This window comes from Macrosteles quadrilineatus, unplaced genomic scaffold (genome assembly GCF_028750875.1).
Source record: "Macrosteles quadrilineatus isolate MER2022 unplaced genomic scaffold, UCM_ALF_1.0 Scaffold_447__1_contigs__length_65970, whole genome shotgun sequence".
Lineage (NCBI taxonomy): Eukaryota > Metazoa > Arthropoda > Insecta > Hemiptera > Cicadellidae > Macrosteles > Macrosteles quadrilineatus.
In genome coordinates, this window is record NW_026543040.1 from 35174 (window position 1) to 48194 (window position 13021).

At 38.8% G+C, this 13021-nt stretch overlaps 1 protein-coding gene across 2 annotated transcripts in view; it reads left to right on the forward strand.

Annotated features, from left to right (window-relative positions):
* LOC128982526 (mediator of RNA polymerase II transcription subunit 12-like) overlaps nt 1–13021 on the forward strand; it is a 48786-nt gene that overhangs the window by 26526 nt on the left and 9239 nt on the right. Inside the window, exons 29-38 of one of the 2 annotated variants that reach the window (XM_054401483.1) lie at nt 1889–1984; nt 2375–2532; nt 4014–4117; nt 4840–5099; nt 5659–5840; nt 6162–6291; nt 7052–7207; nt 8507–8628; nt 9259–9379; nt 12374–12580. In XM_054401483.1, coding sequence (XP_054257458.1) covers nt 1889–1984; nt 2375–2532; nt 4014–4117; nt 4840–5099; nt 5659–5840; nt 6162–6291; nt 7052–7207; nt 8507–8628; nt 9259–9379; nt 12374–12580 — 1536 coding nt within the window. The remainder of the gene's footprint in view (nt 1–1888; nt 1985–2374; nt 2533–4013; nt 4118–4839; nt 5100–5658; nt 5841–6161; nt 6292–7051; nt 7208–8506; nt 8629–9258; nt 9380–12373; nt 12581–13021) is intronic. The other variant, XM_054401484.1, reaches the window with a different exon arrangement.

Here is a 13021-nt window from a genome sequence, read left to right on the forward strand (position 1 = left end):
GTGAAATCTTCTGTTTTTGCAGATATTGTGTAAACCTCTACCATAGTTACGGTGAAACTATGGACGTCTCTTGTGGTCTCAGTGAAATCGAGAACAACATCCGCAAACGCGGAGACATCATTGTCTCCCAATTTCGCAGCAAAACCTTGAACATCACCCACGATTGTGACAAAATCATAATTTTGTTTGTGCATGCTTTTACTTCTTGATGGGGTAAGCTATAGCCCATTTAGCCCTCCCAGTGGGTGCAGGCTGTTCTGCGGTTACTACAAAATCGAGAACATCTCCTGTGGTCACAGCAAAATTGTGAATCTCTATTTTGGTCACGGCAAAGGGCCTCTTCACACTGGGCCACCATGGTGGCGACACCGGTGGTGACACTGGTGGCCGGTCAAAATGCGCATGGACCACCAGCTCAGCCACCAGTGCAGCTGCAGCCAGCTCACAGTTGGACGTCGAAGAGGCAGATGCTTAGGGTATATTTTTTTGAAATTGTGAAAACATAAGAAAAAAATGTATTTTTGTTTATCAGTTTTTATGAGATATGAGTACCAGAGAGACTTTTTTCATTCACTACCAAGACCTTAGAAATAACCCTGACACGTTTCACAATTACTACTTACTCAAGAATGAGTGTTTTAAGTTTTGATGACCTTCTGGGACGTCTGAAAGATAAAATATCTCCAGAAGAGAAACTGCTACTAACGTTGTGGAAAATTAAATAAAAACATATTTAATATACCATGTATTAATAACACTGTAATACCTTGACTCAATGTATACATTGCAATGACGAAAAGATGTAAATGAAATAGAGTACCTATACATTTTGTTATATCAATAAAATTGTTTCCCCATATTTATTACCTTAACAACTTCAAAAGATTAGTAAACTAGTATACTGAGTAATGCCCGCTGGTAGTGACTGGTGGCGCTGCCAGTCGCTCCAATGTGAACAGTCCGATAAGAAACCATGGTACGGCGTGGTGGCGCCACCAGACTGGTGTCTCTGAAAATCGCAACCCCGAGCCACCGCATTTCTGGTCGCGCGGCCAGACGTGCCACCAAAGCTCAGTGTGAAGATGTCCCATTTAAATCAATGCTAATGTAACGTAGCCACCATGGTGTCGCCACCGGTGTCACCACCATGGTGGCCCAGTGTGAAGGGGGCCAAATAGTTAACAACTTTCATTTTCATGGAGAGGTTGTGGAAATCTTCTGCGGTCACGGCAATATCAAGAACATTTTCTGTCATCACAATAAAATCTTGAATACTTTTTACGTTCATGGAGAAATCTTGAACGCCTTCAACGATTACGGTGAAATTGTGAACATGTTCCATGGTCACGGCAAAATCATATATACCTTCCATAGTCAAGGAGAAATCATTAACACCTTCTGCGGTCCCAATCAAATCATACCATCCGTGGTCACTGGTCACAGCAAAATCCTGAATACCTACCATGATCATGGATTAATCTTGACCGTATTCCACGAATACGGTGAAATTGAGAACATCTTCTGAGGTCACAGTAAAATTGTGGATATCTCCTATGATTGTAGCCAAATTGGAAACATTATCTGCAAATCACAAAAATTAACACTTGTTTCAAATATATTGTAGACTCTCAGAACCCTAGCGGTTATACATTTGTGTGAAATTTGAATTTAACAACCCGTAAATGTTTCAATCTAAATTAAACATCTTATTTGATTTATTTTTATATCAAACTAATCTTGAATTCAGACAGAAAAAACTTGCTTGAATGAGGGTTCATAGCACATGGTTAAGGTGTTTTTCCTACACCTCAACTTCTAGAATTAGAGCTCTCTGCCCAACTACACAACTTTGGAAGTATGTCTTCATTTTATTTTTTTCTGATTTTAGGCACAAAGACTTTTACATATGATCTGTTATCCTGAGTCAACAGCATCCTCAGAAATAAACCTGGATCACAAGTCAATCATAACCAACATATTAGAGGTAAGAAAATTACAGCTAAAGTAACTCCTTGTGCCATTCCATTATAGCAGGTAATTAAGCATCATAAATTATGCAATTCCATTAAGCATCAGAGAAATAGCAATCACCAAAGTCATAGTAGTAAGGTATAGGTACAGGACAGCTGTATTTTTTGCTTTCATTGTTCTCTGAAAAAAAATGCTCATCAATTTTTTATATGTGATGGTGTCAAAATCGAGAAAATATTTGAGGGTTTCAGAGACATCCTGGATGTTTCCCACAATATTTAAAATCTAGAACATTTTTAACTGCAGACGCATAAATCAAAGCTCTGCTTGGCTTGAAAACCTCTAGATGTATCCATATTCATTGAAAGGGCAGAACGAGTTCTATAAACAAGTTGTTTGGCAGAACCTTGACCTGTGGACTCTGAGGATGTCGTGGCTGGACATGCAGTTGATGTACAAACAGCTGACCAGTGGCTCTCAGGAACTCAACCAGTGGCTTGACACTGTGGCCAAGGCAGCAATTGATGTCTTCCAGCTGACTGCTGCCAGCAGCAACACTGAGTGAGTCAAATTGTACAAAGTTTTAAAACTAATTGAATGTTATCAGAAACTTCATCAAGACTAAATCATAAGCTTGTATCTCAACTGATTTGAATTTTTTAAATTATCGTATTTGTGACATTCGTATTATTTTCTCATATCAAACCAAATCTTTTATTGTCATTTGGCATAACAAACATGCAAAATACATAGTCGCATACCAAATATTCGGTAACAAGCATCCCCAGAGAATAGACCATAGCTTAATACCGACTGAAAAATGCAAAATAGGCTACACGGATATATTTCTCAGAAACAACAGTTTTTAACCTAATCATGAAATAAATAATTCTTAACAGTTTTGAACAGACAAAATCAATATGAGCTAACCAGGAAAGACTGCTGTCAATCAATACACCCAGGATTTTTATAGGCCTATCTTTACAAACTAAACCTGAGCCTAACTCTTTGTTTTTTGTAATACAAACTAGGTGTTGTGTCTTACCAACATTAAGAAGGAGATTGTTAGCACTAAGTCAATCACCGGCCTGTTTCATTGTCTGATCACTAACTTTAATCTATCAAAATCAGTTAGAACAGTTAAGAATGTTGTGTCATCTGCAACCATAGTGGTTTGGGAACCTTCGATACTAAGTGGCAAATCATTAACAGAAATATAAAACAGTAGGGGACCAAGGACGGAGCCTTGGTGAACCCCGATTTTAGGAGTAGGGGGTAACAGCTGATGCTTGGACACACGCCAGCAGTCATGACGCAACATCCACTGGTGCCTGTCTAAATTTGTGTATTTAAATGTTTTTGTATTCGTGTATTTTGTGTAATTATTTATTTTGACAAACTCATCCACGGATGACAGCTTTTTTATCTTAACGCTCGACAACCTGAAGATGTGCACCAGCGGCACGAAACAGCTGCAGTTAATATTTACTACATCAAGGATCGTGTGACGCAAAAGGTAACTTAAACCACTTTATATCCCGATTTTAACTTCCAATGCACCTGGAATGCACATCCATTGCATCAACAAACTGTAGACGACTACTTAAATAAGATGACAAATTGGAGAGGACAACCACGGATGCCATAGTGCTCCAATGAATTATGGGGAGACTGCTCATTTATTTTAACGTTAATTTGAATCAAGTCTAATTTATCCCAGATCAATTTGAAGCTGGTATTGCCACTCAAATGTTCATTTTTCAGCCGGTCTATTCGTTTAAACTCACTTTCACATGCGGAGCAGAACCACATAGCTTTATCCTCCAATTCTTCAAATTTCTTGCATTCTTCTTTAGTTATTTTGCTACATTTGTGTTGATACAGTACCACTTTTCACTCATACCTCCACAGTAAATATCTCCTGTTTTATTAACTTTATAATTGCATTCACCACACTGCTCGTCGTCTTTGCTTCCACCCGCCATGTTGTTCAATTCGATATGTTTGTTTTCCCGTTATGATTCTTATAATGATGTTTTTAGGGGTGACAGTGATAAAAAATCCAAGTCGCAAAGTATGTGGCTCGTAGCTCCACTCATATCCAAGTTACCCAGTGCTGTGCAAGGGAGAGTGCTTAAAGTGGCTGGTAAGTCAATAGTTAATGTTAATAGTTCACTAGTTATAACTCTAACAGTCTGATTTGAGTCGCAGTTGACAAGGAATTCACCCACCCATCAACTTCTATCTGAGCTGTCTACTGTTTATTCAAGTAGGACTCTCCAACTAAGTTCTGCCACAGTCAGGTGACTAGGTCATCCTAGGTTACCTAGGTTGACTAGGAGACCTGCCTGAAATGGGGTTAAATTTTCGTCAATCTACGTTGCTGTCTCTTGGCCGGGGAGACAACTCCATAGACCTCTCAACCATGGCCAGATCTTATGTTCTTCTGCTCTAACGACCCTGGTCAACCCACAACCCAAATCCCAAACGTAGTAGTTCTAAACTTCACTCCCAGGTGCTGCAGATGTTGTGTTATTGACTTAGGCTGTCAAGTTAAACTCTGGTGGAAAGATTTGAATACAAGTACGGCTATGGTGTTTTTGATGGCTGGTATTTAGGTATTTTGGGCTCAAAGGGTGAAACTAATCAAATGCTTGCGGGCTTTTTGAGAAGAGGGCCGCTGGCCACCTCTATAACATTTTTCCCATACAAATGAAAGTGATGTAAAGAGTAAAGAGAGAGAGAGAGGAGTACCGGTACTGATGAAGATGTGTATTGAAGGAAACAACATTATTTACTAGAATTATCGTATCAACCATTATCTTACTGTGTGCCGGTGGTTGACTTCTAACTTATAATGTTCTATAGGTCAGGTGCTAGAGAGTGGCAGCTGGGGTAGCAGCAGTCAGTCTAGCGGCACACCTAGCAGTCGCAGCAAGGAGTCATCTCGCACGCCACAGCACACCCCTCCCTCCCGGCCATCACACCCACCCACCCCCTCGCTGTCACACCACCAGCCGTTCCTGTCACTGGTACTAACTTGTCTCAAGGGACAGGACGACCAGAGAGAGGGGCTGCTTACGTCGCTGCACTCCCAGCTCAGCCAGTGTCTGTCGATGAGCAAAGATGTGAGTAGTGGGAGATGGTTGAATTATTTCTGATCTAAAAGTTGAAGAATTCTGTCATTGGGAAGAGACTGCTGAAAAGGTTTTTTAAAGTCACTGTATTTGCATTACATCATCTGTAGGACACAACCAGCTTCAAATAATTATTTTAATTTGTTTTTTTAGAGGGAAGAGCTCTTGGCGTAGTGGATACTTGACTAACTTTCCAAATAAAAGAGTACCAACCAATGTAAAGTACCAAAAAAGTTGAAAACATGTTTGTTGATATTTGCTTCTACAAGGGAGCATCATGTAACTTTTTTCTTTTGAAGGCAAGTTTTCTTCGTCACTTCCTTCTGAAGAAGCTATTATAGGCCATGGGGTTTAAAAATTAAATGAAGTTTTGTATGCTATCAACTCCAAGGAACCCTTTTTGATATGTATGTCACTTGTGTTTCCATTCCATCATCTTGATTGTCTTTTAATTAATAAGTGTATAAACAAATATTGTTTTTCCCTTAAGGAATTTTAATCAATATTATCTTTTTTAACTGCCCGTCTTTATGAGACATTCTACTTGCAGGAGAAGAGTCGGGACGACTCGCCCAAAGGACGGGCCCAGATGCAGGACGCACTGCTGTTGAGGTTCAGCCTGGTAGGGGGAATGTTTGACACAATACAACGGAACACTAACCTGACCACGGACTGGGCTATACTGCTGGTCCAACTCATCACACACGGCGTCATAGACCTCAACAACAATGCGTGAGTCAATCCACTCAGGATTGTATATAACTTGCTTTCCGATTATATATATACAAACTAAAAAGTTATTTAATAGGGTTGTCAATGATCACGAATTTGTAGAAAAACTGTAATACCCCACAAATTCTTATATCGATAAGAAAATGTAATTTGTGTGAATGTTCTACTGCAAATGAATTGGGATACAATGTTTTATTTTCTTGCCTGTTGGATTGAGATAATCACAACTTGTGTCTTTTGATGTTTTGTCGGCACCAGGGTGTTTTACCCATTACCCACAGCACTAGCACTCGAGTTGACAATGCTTGTATGTGTGTTCAGGGAGTTGTTTAGCACTGTGATAGACATGTTGGCCACTCTCATCCACTCCACGCTGGTGTCCGACTCTCAGTCTGACAAGGGCGAGGAGAACAGGAGACATTACCAGAACCTCATGCGCAAACTCAAAAAGGTAACCTCAATAGCTCTGATGCAGTATAGGTCACTGGATTGTTTGGCTTTAATATTAGTGATTACAGTAATCAACTATGAATATTGCAATCTCATTATGTATAAAAGGAGAGCAACTAGTCAAGTGGTTAGGGTGTCTACCTGCTGTCATGGGCCTTAGGAATATTTTCTGTTTAAATAGATTTTGGCTATGTGGTGATGTCTGGATGATCTGGTAGTTTTAAACCCACATGAAACTGAAGGTCCACCTAACGGGAAAACATATTGGAGAACTTTCTGCACTATAAGTCCATTTGACTTATGTGATCGTATAGAGTAAAGTTTTGCCAGGTTTGTGACAGACTAAATCAGTTAATTTTAAGAAACTGTGTTTTTATATTTGTGTGTTCAATTTTTTTTACTGTTTCGTGTTCTGAACACTGACAGGATTCAGCGGAAGATAACTGCAGTAACAGTGCAGCCTTTTTGTACAGCCTTAGGATGGCACCAATTTGATGTTGTACTAATATAGTCACTTTTTCAGGGAGTAGATTAAAGATAAATGCTTTCTCAAGTCCTACATTTGGGTGAAATATCAGTACTGTGTTCTATTACCCTTTTTTAGTAGATTAGCCCCTGGACTTTTTTCAAGTAAGCTAGCTGTACGCTATCTCTTTTTAAAAGATTCCTATTTGTCCACAAGAATTTCCTTTGAAATATAATGGTTTGAGAACACTTCACTCAATTGTGTGAAGTTGTCATGTTTTGTATTGTGATGCCAGGAGGTGGGTGACAAGTCGTCGCCGTCCATACAACATCTACGTCAGCTGTTGCCACTGCCCAAGCAGGTGTGTGAGGTGATCGCCTGTTCTCCACACGGCCTGCTCACTGACATGAAGGGCAACAAGATAGCCTTCGACTGCACTGACAAGATAACTGTGAGTCTACAATGTCATTGTGTTTATTATTGTATGGCCCAGCTTCACAGGTAATTCAAGTTGAATCATCAGTGTTCACTGCTATTGTGGAAAGTTCATTTCTCCTACTCGCAATGACGGGTCAAGAAGGTTTTTTGACCCTGAATACTCTCAGGAGGAGATCAAACACCATTAAACGAAAATTTAGATTACTTACTGGTAAGCTGCAATGTAGTTTTCAATGTGACTACTATACTTTGAACGACATTTTCTTTGTGTAAGATGATACCAAGATGACACTTGGCAAAACATTTATAATTCAATCAGCTTTCTTTTCTATCGGGGAGTTTTGTTCTTGACTCTTTTGATTTTGACTCTTTCTCTTAATAATTTTGAATGTAATTTAACCTTATGTATTTTTTGAATAACCTACTCACTTAGTTTTAGTTCCCATGACTCTATTTCATGTAACTATATGTTTGCATATTATGAAATAAAGATATTTTGATTGATTGATTGATTATCAAAGGATATCTGAGTAGGTAGCAAATCTGAAAGAATAACTTATTAAAATAAACCAAACATCTTTTATGTCTTTTTATGTGATATTTTGTCAACTATCACAATATCATTTAATTTAGTTTTAATACATTTTTTGAAAAGATTTGATAAAAAGGTGGTTAATTTGGCTTTTTTATGTAAACTAAGGGAAACATAGAATTATAAACTATAGCACACTTTGTGAGTGGCTCATTCAGCAATGTTAATGTTATTTTTCATTAAAATGGTTACAGCTGGTGCATATATTTTCACATTGAATAGCCTTGATACGCTTAATATTCAATAATAAGATGATAATCAACTTATGTAGTTGCCAGACGTGTTAATGATAGATTATGTATGTATGCAATGCTATATGTTTTGATTTTTTTGTATCTATTAACGGAACATGTAGAGGAGCGAGCTGGTCTAGTGCGAGGTCCCAAGTTTAAGTCCCGTCAGTCATTAATGGGTTTTATCCAAGTGATAATGCCACAGTCCTCTCTATAACACTAGCCTTCAGTAAATGTGAAAAATACTTGCGGGCTAGACCTAGAGAAAAAAAGAAAAAATTACAAAAATGTACAGAATATACCTATATTAAATAAGCTACCATTGACTCGTCTGGCAATTGCGTACGCAGATTTTAATCCTATTATGGTTGACATAGATGGGACGTCAATCCTGGCCTCAAAAAGTAAACACTTACGGGCAGATGACACTTATAGTTATTCAAAGAGGTGATTCTGTAACTGACCACTGACTTTAACACATATCCAGGGCCTGCAAGTATCAGAGAAGCAGAGAGTTCCGCCGTGGGATCTATTGGAAGGACACAAGAACCCTGCGCCATTGTCCTGGTCATGGTTCGGAGCTGTCAGGATCGAGCGTAAACCTCTCTGGCAAGTTTACATTTATTTTGTTGTAAACCTGTTTAGAAACTTGGTCTGTAATTTTTGTTTTAAACAAACCTTTGATCTGTTGTAACCACCAAAGATAGAGTGACGATTATCTTAATTTACTGAGATTGAACAGGAATTAAATAATCAAAATTGTTTGCAAAGTAAAACAGCAAAGCTAAGCTTAGAAAAATAAAATCTTAAATGTAAAACTTAACTTGGTGAAGGGTATAGGAAAATTAAAATTTTGATTTTGTGTGAATAAATTACAAACAAAATACAATCACAAAAAATCTTGGGTTTGGATAATTAATGTTTTGGATAACCGACATTTAGATAGTTGACACTTAAAACTGCAGAAAAAATATTTTTTTCACATGTGTTCTTAAATCATGAAAAGTGTGTGATACAACAATAAAAAAATCAAAATCAATTTAATGTGATTTACAAAATTGAATGAAAATAAATTAAAATTCATGATAATAAAGCCATGATGGTTTCAAATTATATTACTGTTGTTCTGTAAAGTTTCCTAAATGTGTTCATATTATAATAACAATGAAAACCCGAATGAAAATAGACAACAGAATTTACAATCTGTGCAATTATAATAAACTTTAACTGTTGTTTCAGGTATGAGGAGAACCACAGACTGTTGCGCTACCACACTCACTCACTAGTCAAGTCTTCTTCATACTTCCTGGAACCCTTGCCTCTCCCCCCAGAAGACCTGGACCCGCCTCCGGACAAACCTGTGAGTCCCGGACATAACCGGAGTAGCATGACTCTACCCTACAACTCCTTTATTTATCATATTGTTTATTTATTTATTTTTATATTATTGGATTCATTTTCGTATGTGTACACAGCAATTGAGTTACAGAAATGATACTGTGTCGTTCACAAGTTAATGAGACCAAAATTGTTGCTTTTGAAAATTGACCAGATAATCACAATGGAATCTATGAACTTGTTTTAAAACACTTAAACATACCATACGGACGTAGTAAATGTGATGTGGTTATTTATTTGTCGTGGAACCAGGTTAAAGCTCATTGATTTGTCCGATTGCAAGTTTTAACAAGAAATTTGGCCTAGGAAAATACGGGTGGACAAAGATTGATTAAATTGAGATGAACCTTAAACCTTCTGGTTGATTTGGGTGATCCAATTCAGTTGGTTGACTGAAATTCATGATAAAATATAATAATCAATTTGATATGAAAAAAGGTCGGAACTAGGAGAAAGAGCATAATTTGTAGTTAAACATCTTTTTGAAAAATTGATTTACAGAAATAAACTTGAATAGTGTTGTCCCCCAAAGCAGAATGGTTCCTACGTGTCTGCAACGGCCTGTGAAAACCTCAAAATGTGTCCGCAAGCGCTAAAACTAAAAAGCTAAATAATGACTTATATACCGGTATATATATATATATATATATTCACTCTTTAGGGCTACTAGTAATATAGTTAAATAAAATAAGTAAATTTCAATAACTTTGTATAGCCTACTTTTAAAACATAAAACTAAAAAACTATTAAGGGGTAGACATAATCAGGTTATTTAAATTTACTTTTTTTTAAATACGTATATATATATATATACACATACCTTAACAAGTGTTAACAAGGTCTTCAGAAGTAAAACTTTAAATGTACTATAGTTTCTTTATATAAACACACTAGGGATGGACGGGATTGAAATTTTAGTTCGGGACGGGACGGGACGGGATTTTTATTTCCTTCCCGATTTTCGGGATGGGATGGGACAGGATTTTATTCTGTGCATAAAAAAAGTACTGTATTGCAGTTACCAAAAAAGACATACGAAATCAATTTTTTACCATTTGTGGCACTGATCTATAAAAACCAAAAAATGGGTAACAATTTACAGGTACCTATAGAAACTTGTGACTCCAAGGTCACGGTGCGATCGTCGTCATGACTCGCGGTCACGGCATGATCGTCGGTATGACTCGCGGTCACGGCTCGATCGTCAGCATGACTCCGCCATCACGGCATGATCGTCAGCATGACTCCGCCATCACGGCATGATCGTCAGTATGACTCCGCGGTCACGGCGCGATCGACGGTAGAACTCCGCGGTCACGGGGTTATCGTCGGTATGACTCCACGGTCACGGCGCGATCGTCGGTATGACTCCGCGGTCACGGGGTTATCGTCGGTATGACTCCACGGTCACGGTGCGATCGTCGTCATGACTCGCGGTCACGGCGCGATCGTCGGTATGACTCGCGGTCACGGCTCGATCGTCAGCATGACTCCGCCATCACGGCATGATCGTCAGTATGACTCCGCGGTCACGGCGCGATCGTCGGTATGACTTGCGGTCACGTTGCGATCGTCGGAATGACTCGCGGTCACGGCTCGATCGTCAGCATGACTCCGCCATCACGGCATGATCGTCAGTATGACTCCGCGGTCACGGCGCGATCGTCGGTAGGACTCTGCGGTCACGGCGCGATCGTCGGTATGACTCCGCGGTCACGGGGTTATCGTCGGTATGACTCCACGGTCACGGTGCGATCGTCGTTATGACTCGCGGTCACGGTGCGATCGTCGGTCCAATAATCGCGGCCACGGCGCGATCTTCGTTATGACTCCGTAAATGTGTCCGCAGGCCCGCGTTTCTCGGCGTTTTGTGTCCGCGACAATGTCGCAGCGTCGCTCGTTGTTCTGCTTTGGGGGTGTTGTCTAAATCAATGGAGTCCATGTTAATGAGGATTTGTTGAACTTATCAATGAAAGCTCGAAGCTAATATATAGCAAACTAAATGTACAAATTATAAATCAATTTAAACTTACAATATTATGTTTGTTATATTTATTTTAATTTATTTATATTTTTAGTTTGTGCCGAGTTTCTCCAAGTTGAGCTTTATAATTTAATAACATTCGTGGGTAAAGATTATTGGCCAAGTATTCAATATTTTGTGGTGGGTAGGTTGAACAGCATATTTATTTTACCGACAAAATTATTTGCAAGTAAAGTACAAATAAACACGAATCACATTCTTCAGAAATTGATTGTTTGTTCTCGTTGAGGAAGGATGAAGAAGAATATACTGTCTAGTCATTTCTTTTTAAATATATAATATTGTTACAGTATTATTAAATTGCTTTGTTATTATTATAATTATTATTTGTATTATTATCGATAGATTGATCTTTTACTCTGGAACAGGACAAGACAAGATTTTGATTTCCTTTCTTATTTTTGGGTCGTAAAAGAGACGAAATTTTACTTCTCATGCCACTGGGGAAACTTAACTTGTGTTTAATAATCTTGAGAAAACATTCTTCAATATGAAAGTAACAACAAATAAAGCCAATTTTCAATCTTTATCACACTGTTCTATGTCATCATGACTTCATCTGTGCAATCACGGTGACATCATAATCTTCTCCCGCTATATCATGACGCAGGAGATGTCCTCCAAACATCTTACATTGTTACTCGTGACATTTAAAATAAATCCTGTTCCTAGAAAATCGTGAATCATTTGTAATTGTGTTTGAAGATCAAAAATATATCATTGAAAATTTTCTTAAATTTAGGTAACCCGTTCTTCCCTACTTTAAAATATTATGAACCTACAATCTGAATATGACCATTGTCAAGTTATCAGTTCGGTGGACAAGCTCGGCACGTAGGTAGTTTTCCTCTCTGTTGTCGTATTGCTCGTGCGTGCGGTTGGCAACAGAACAGTGTCTGACCTGATGTGAAGTGTGGATGTGTGTACTGCGGTCAGATGAAGGCGGGGATGGCAGGAGGCATGGTGGGGGCACCGGACACGCCCAACAGCGTGGAGCAGAGTCCTCGAGGTGGCGGGGGCAAGCGGGGTGCCAAGACTGGGGCAACTCAGCGCAAGAGGAAACAAGCCAAGCCTACGCCTCCCGGACACATGCAGCCTGCACCCATGCAGCATGTACAGGTGTGTTAAACTCTTAACTAATACTTCATATTTGTCTCTGAATCTACGATGCAAACTATAAAAGGTGTAGGATTATTGTAGGAGTGCTGCCAGAGTGATCCTATGTAATCTTTATGGATGACGCGTTTCGAGGACTAAATCCTCATCTTTAGATCTTGCACAAGAATAACTACTGATACAACTGTGCGACAGGTAATTGTATACCTTTTATAGTCTAACTAATAGCTTACTCTTAATGGCTTAGGAATACATTTGGGAAAAAGGAATGCATTCGACTTAACCATGTAAAGAGTTCCAGGCAGTTGACAGCACAAAGGTTTATAAGACAATTAATTTGATATTTTGCCACTACACAGGGGGCTACTATAGAAGGAAGTAGGATGGTGAATAATTAAACCAATAATGAATGATTATACTACTTTTCTCTCCCTGAAGCCCCTT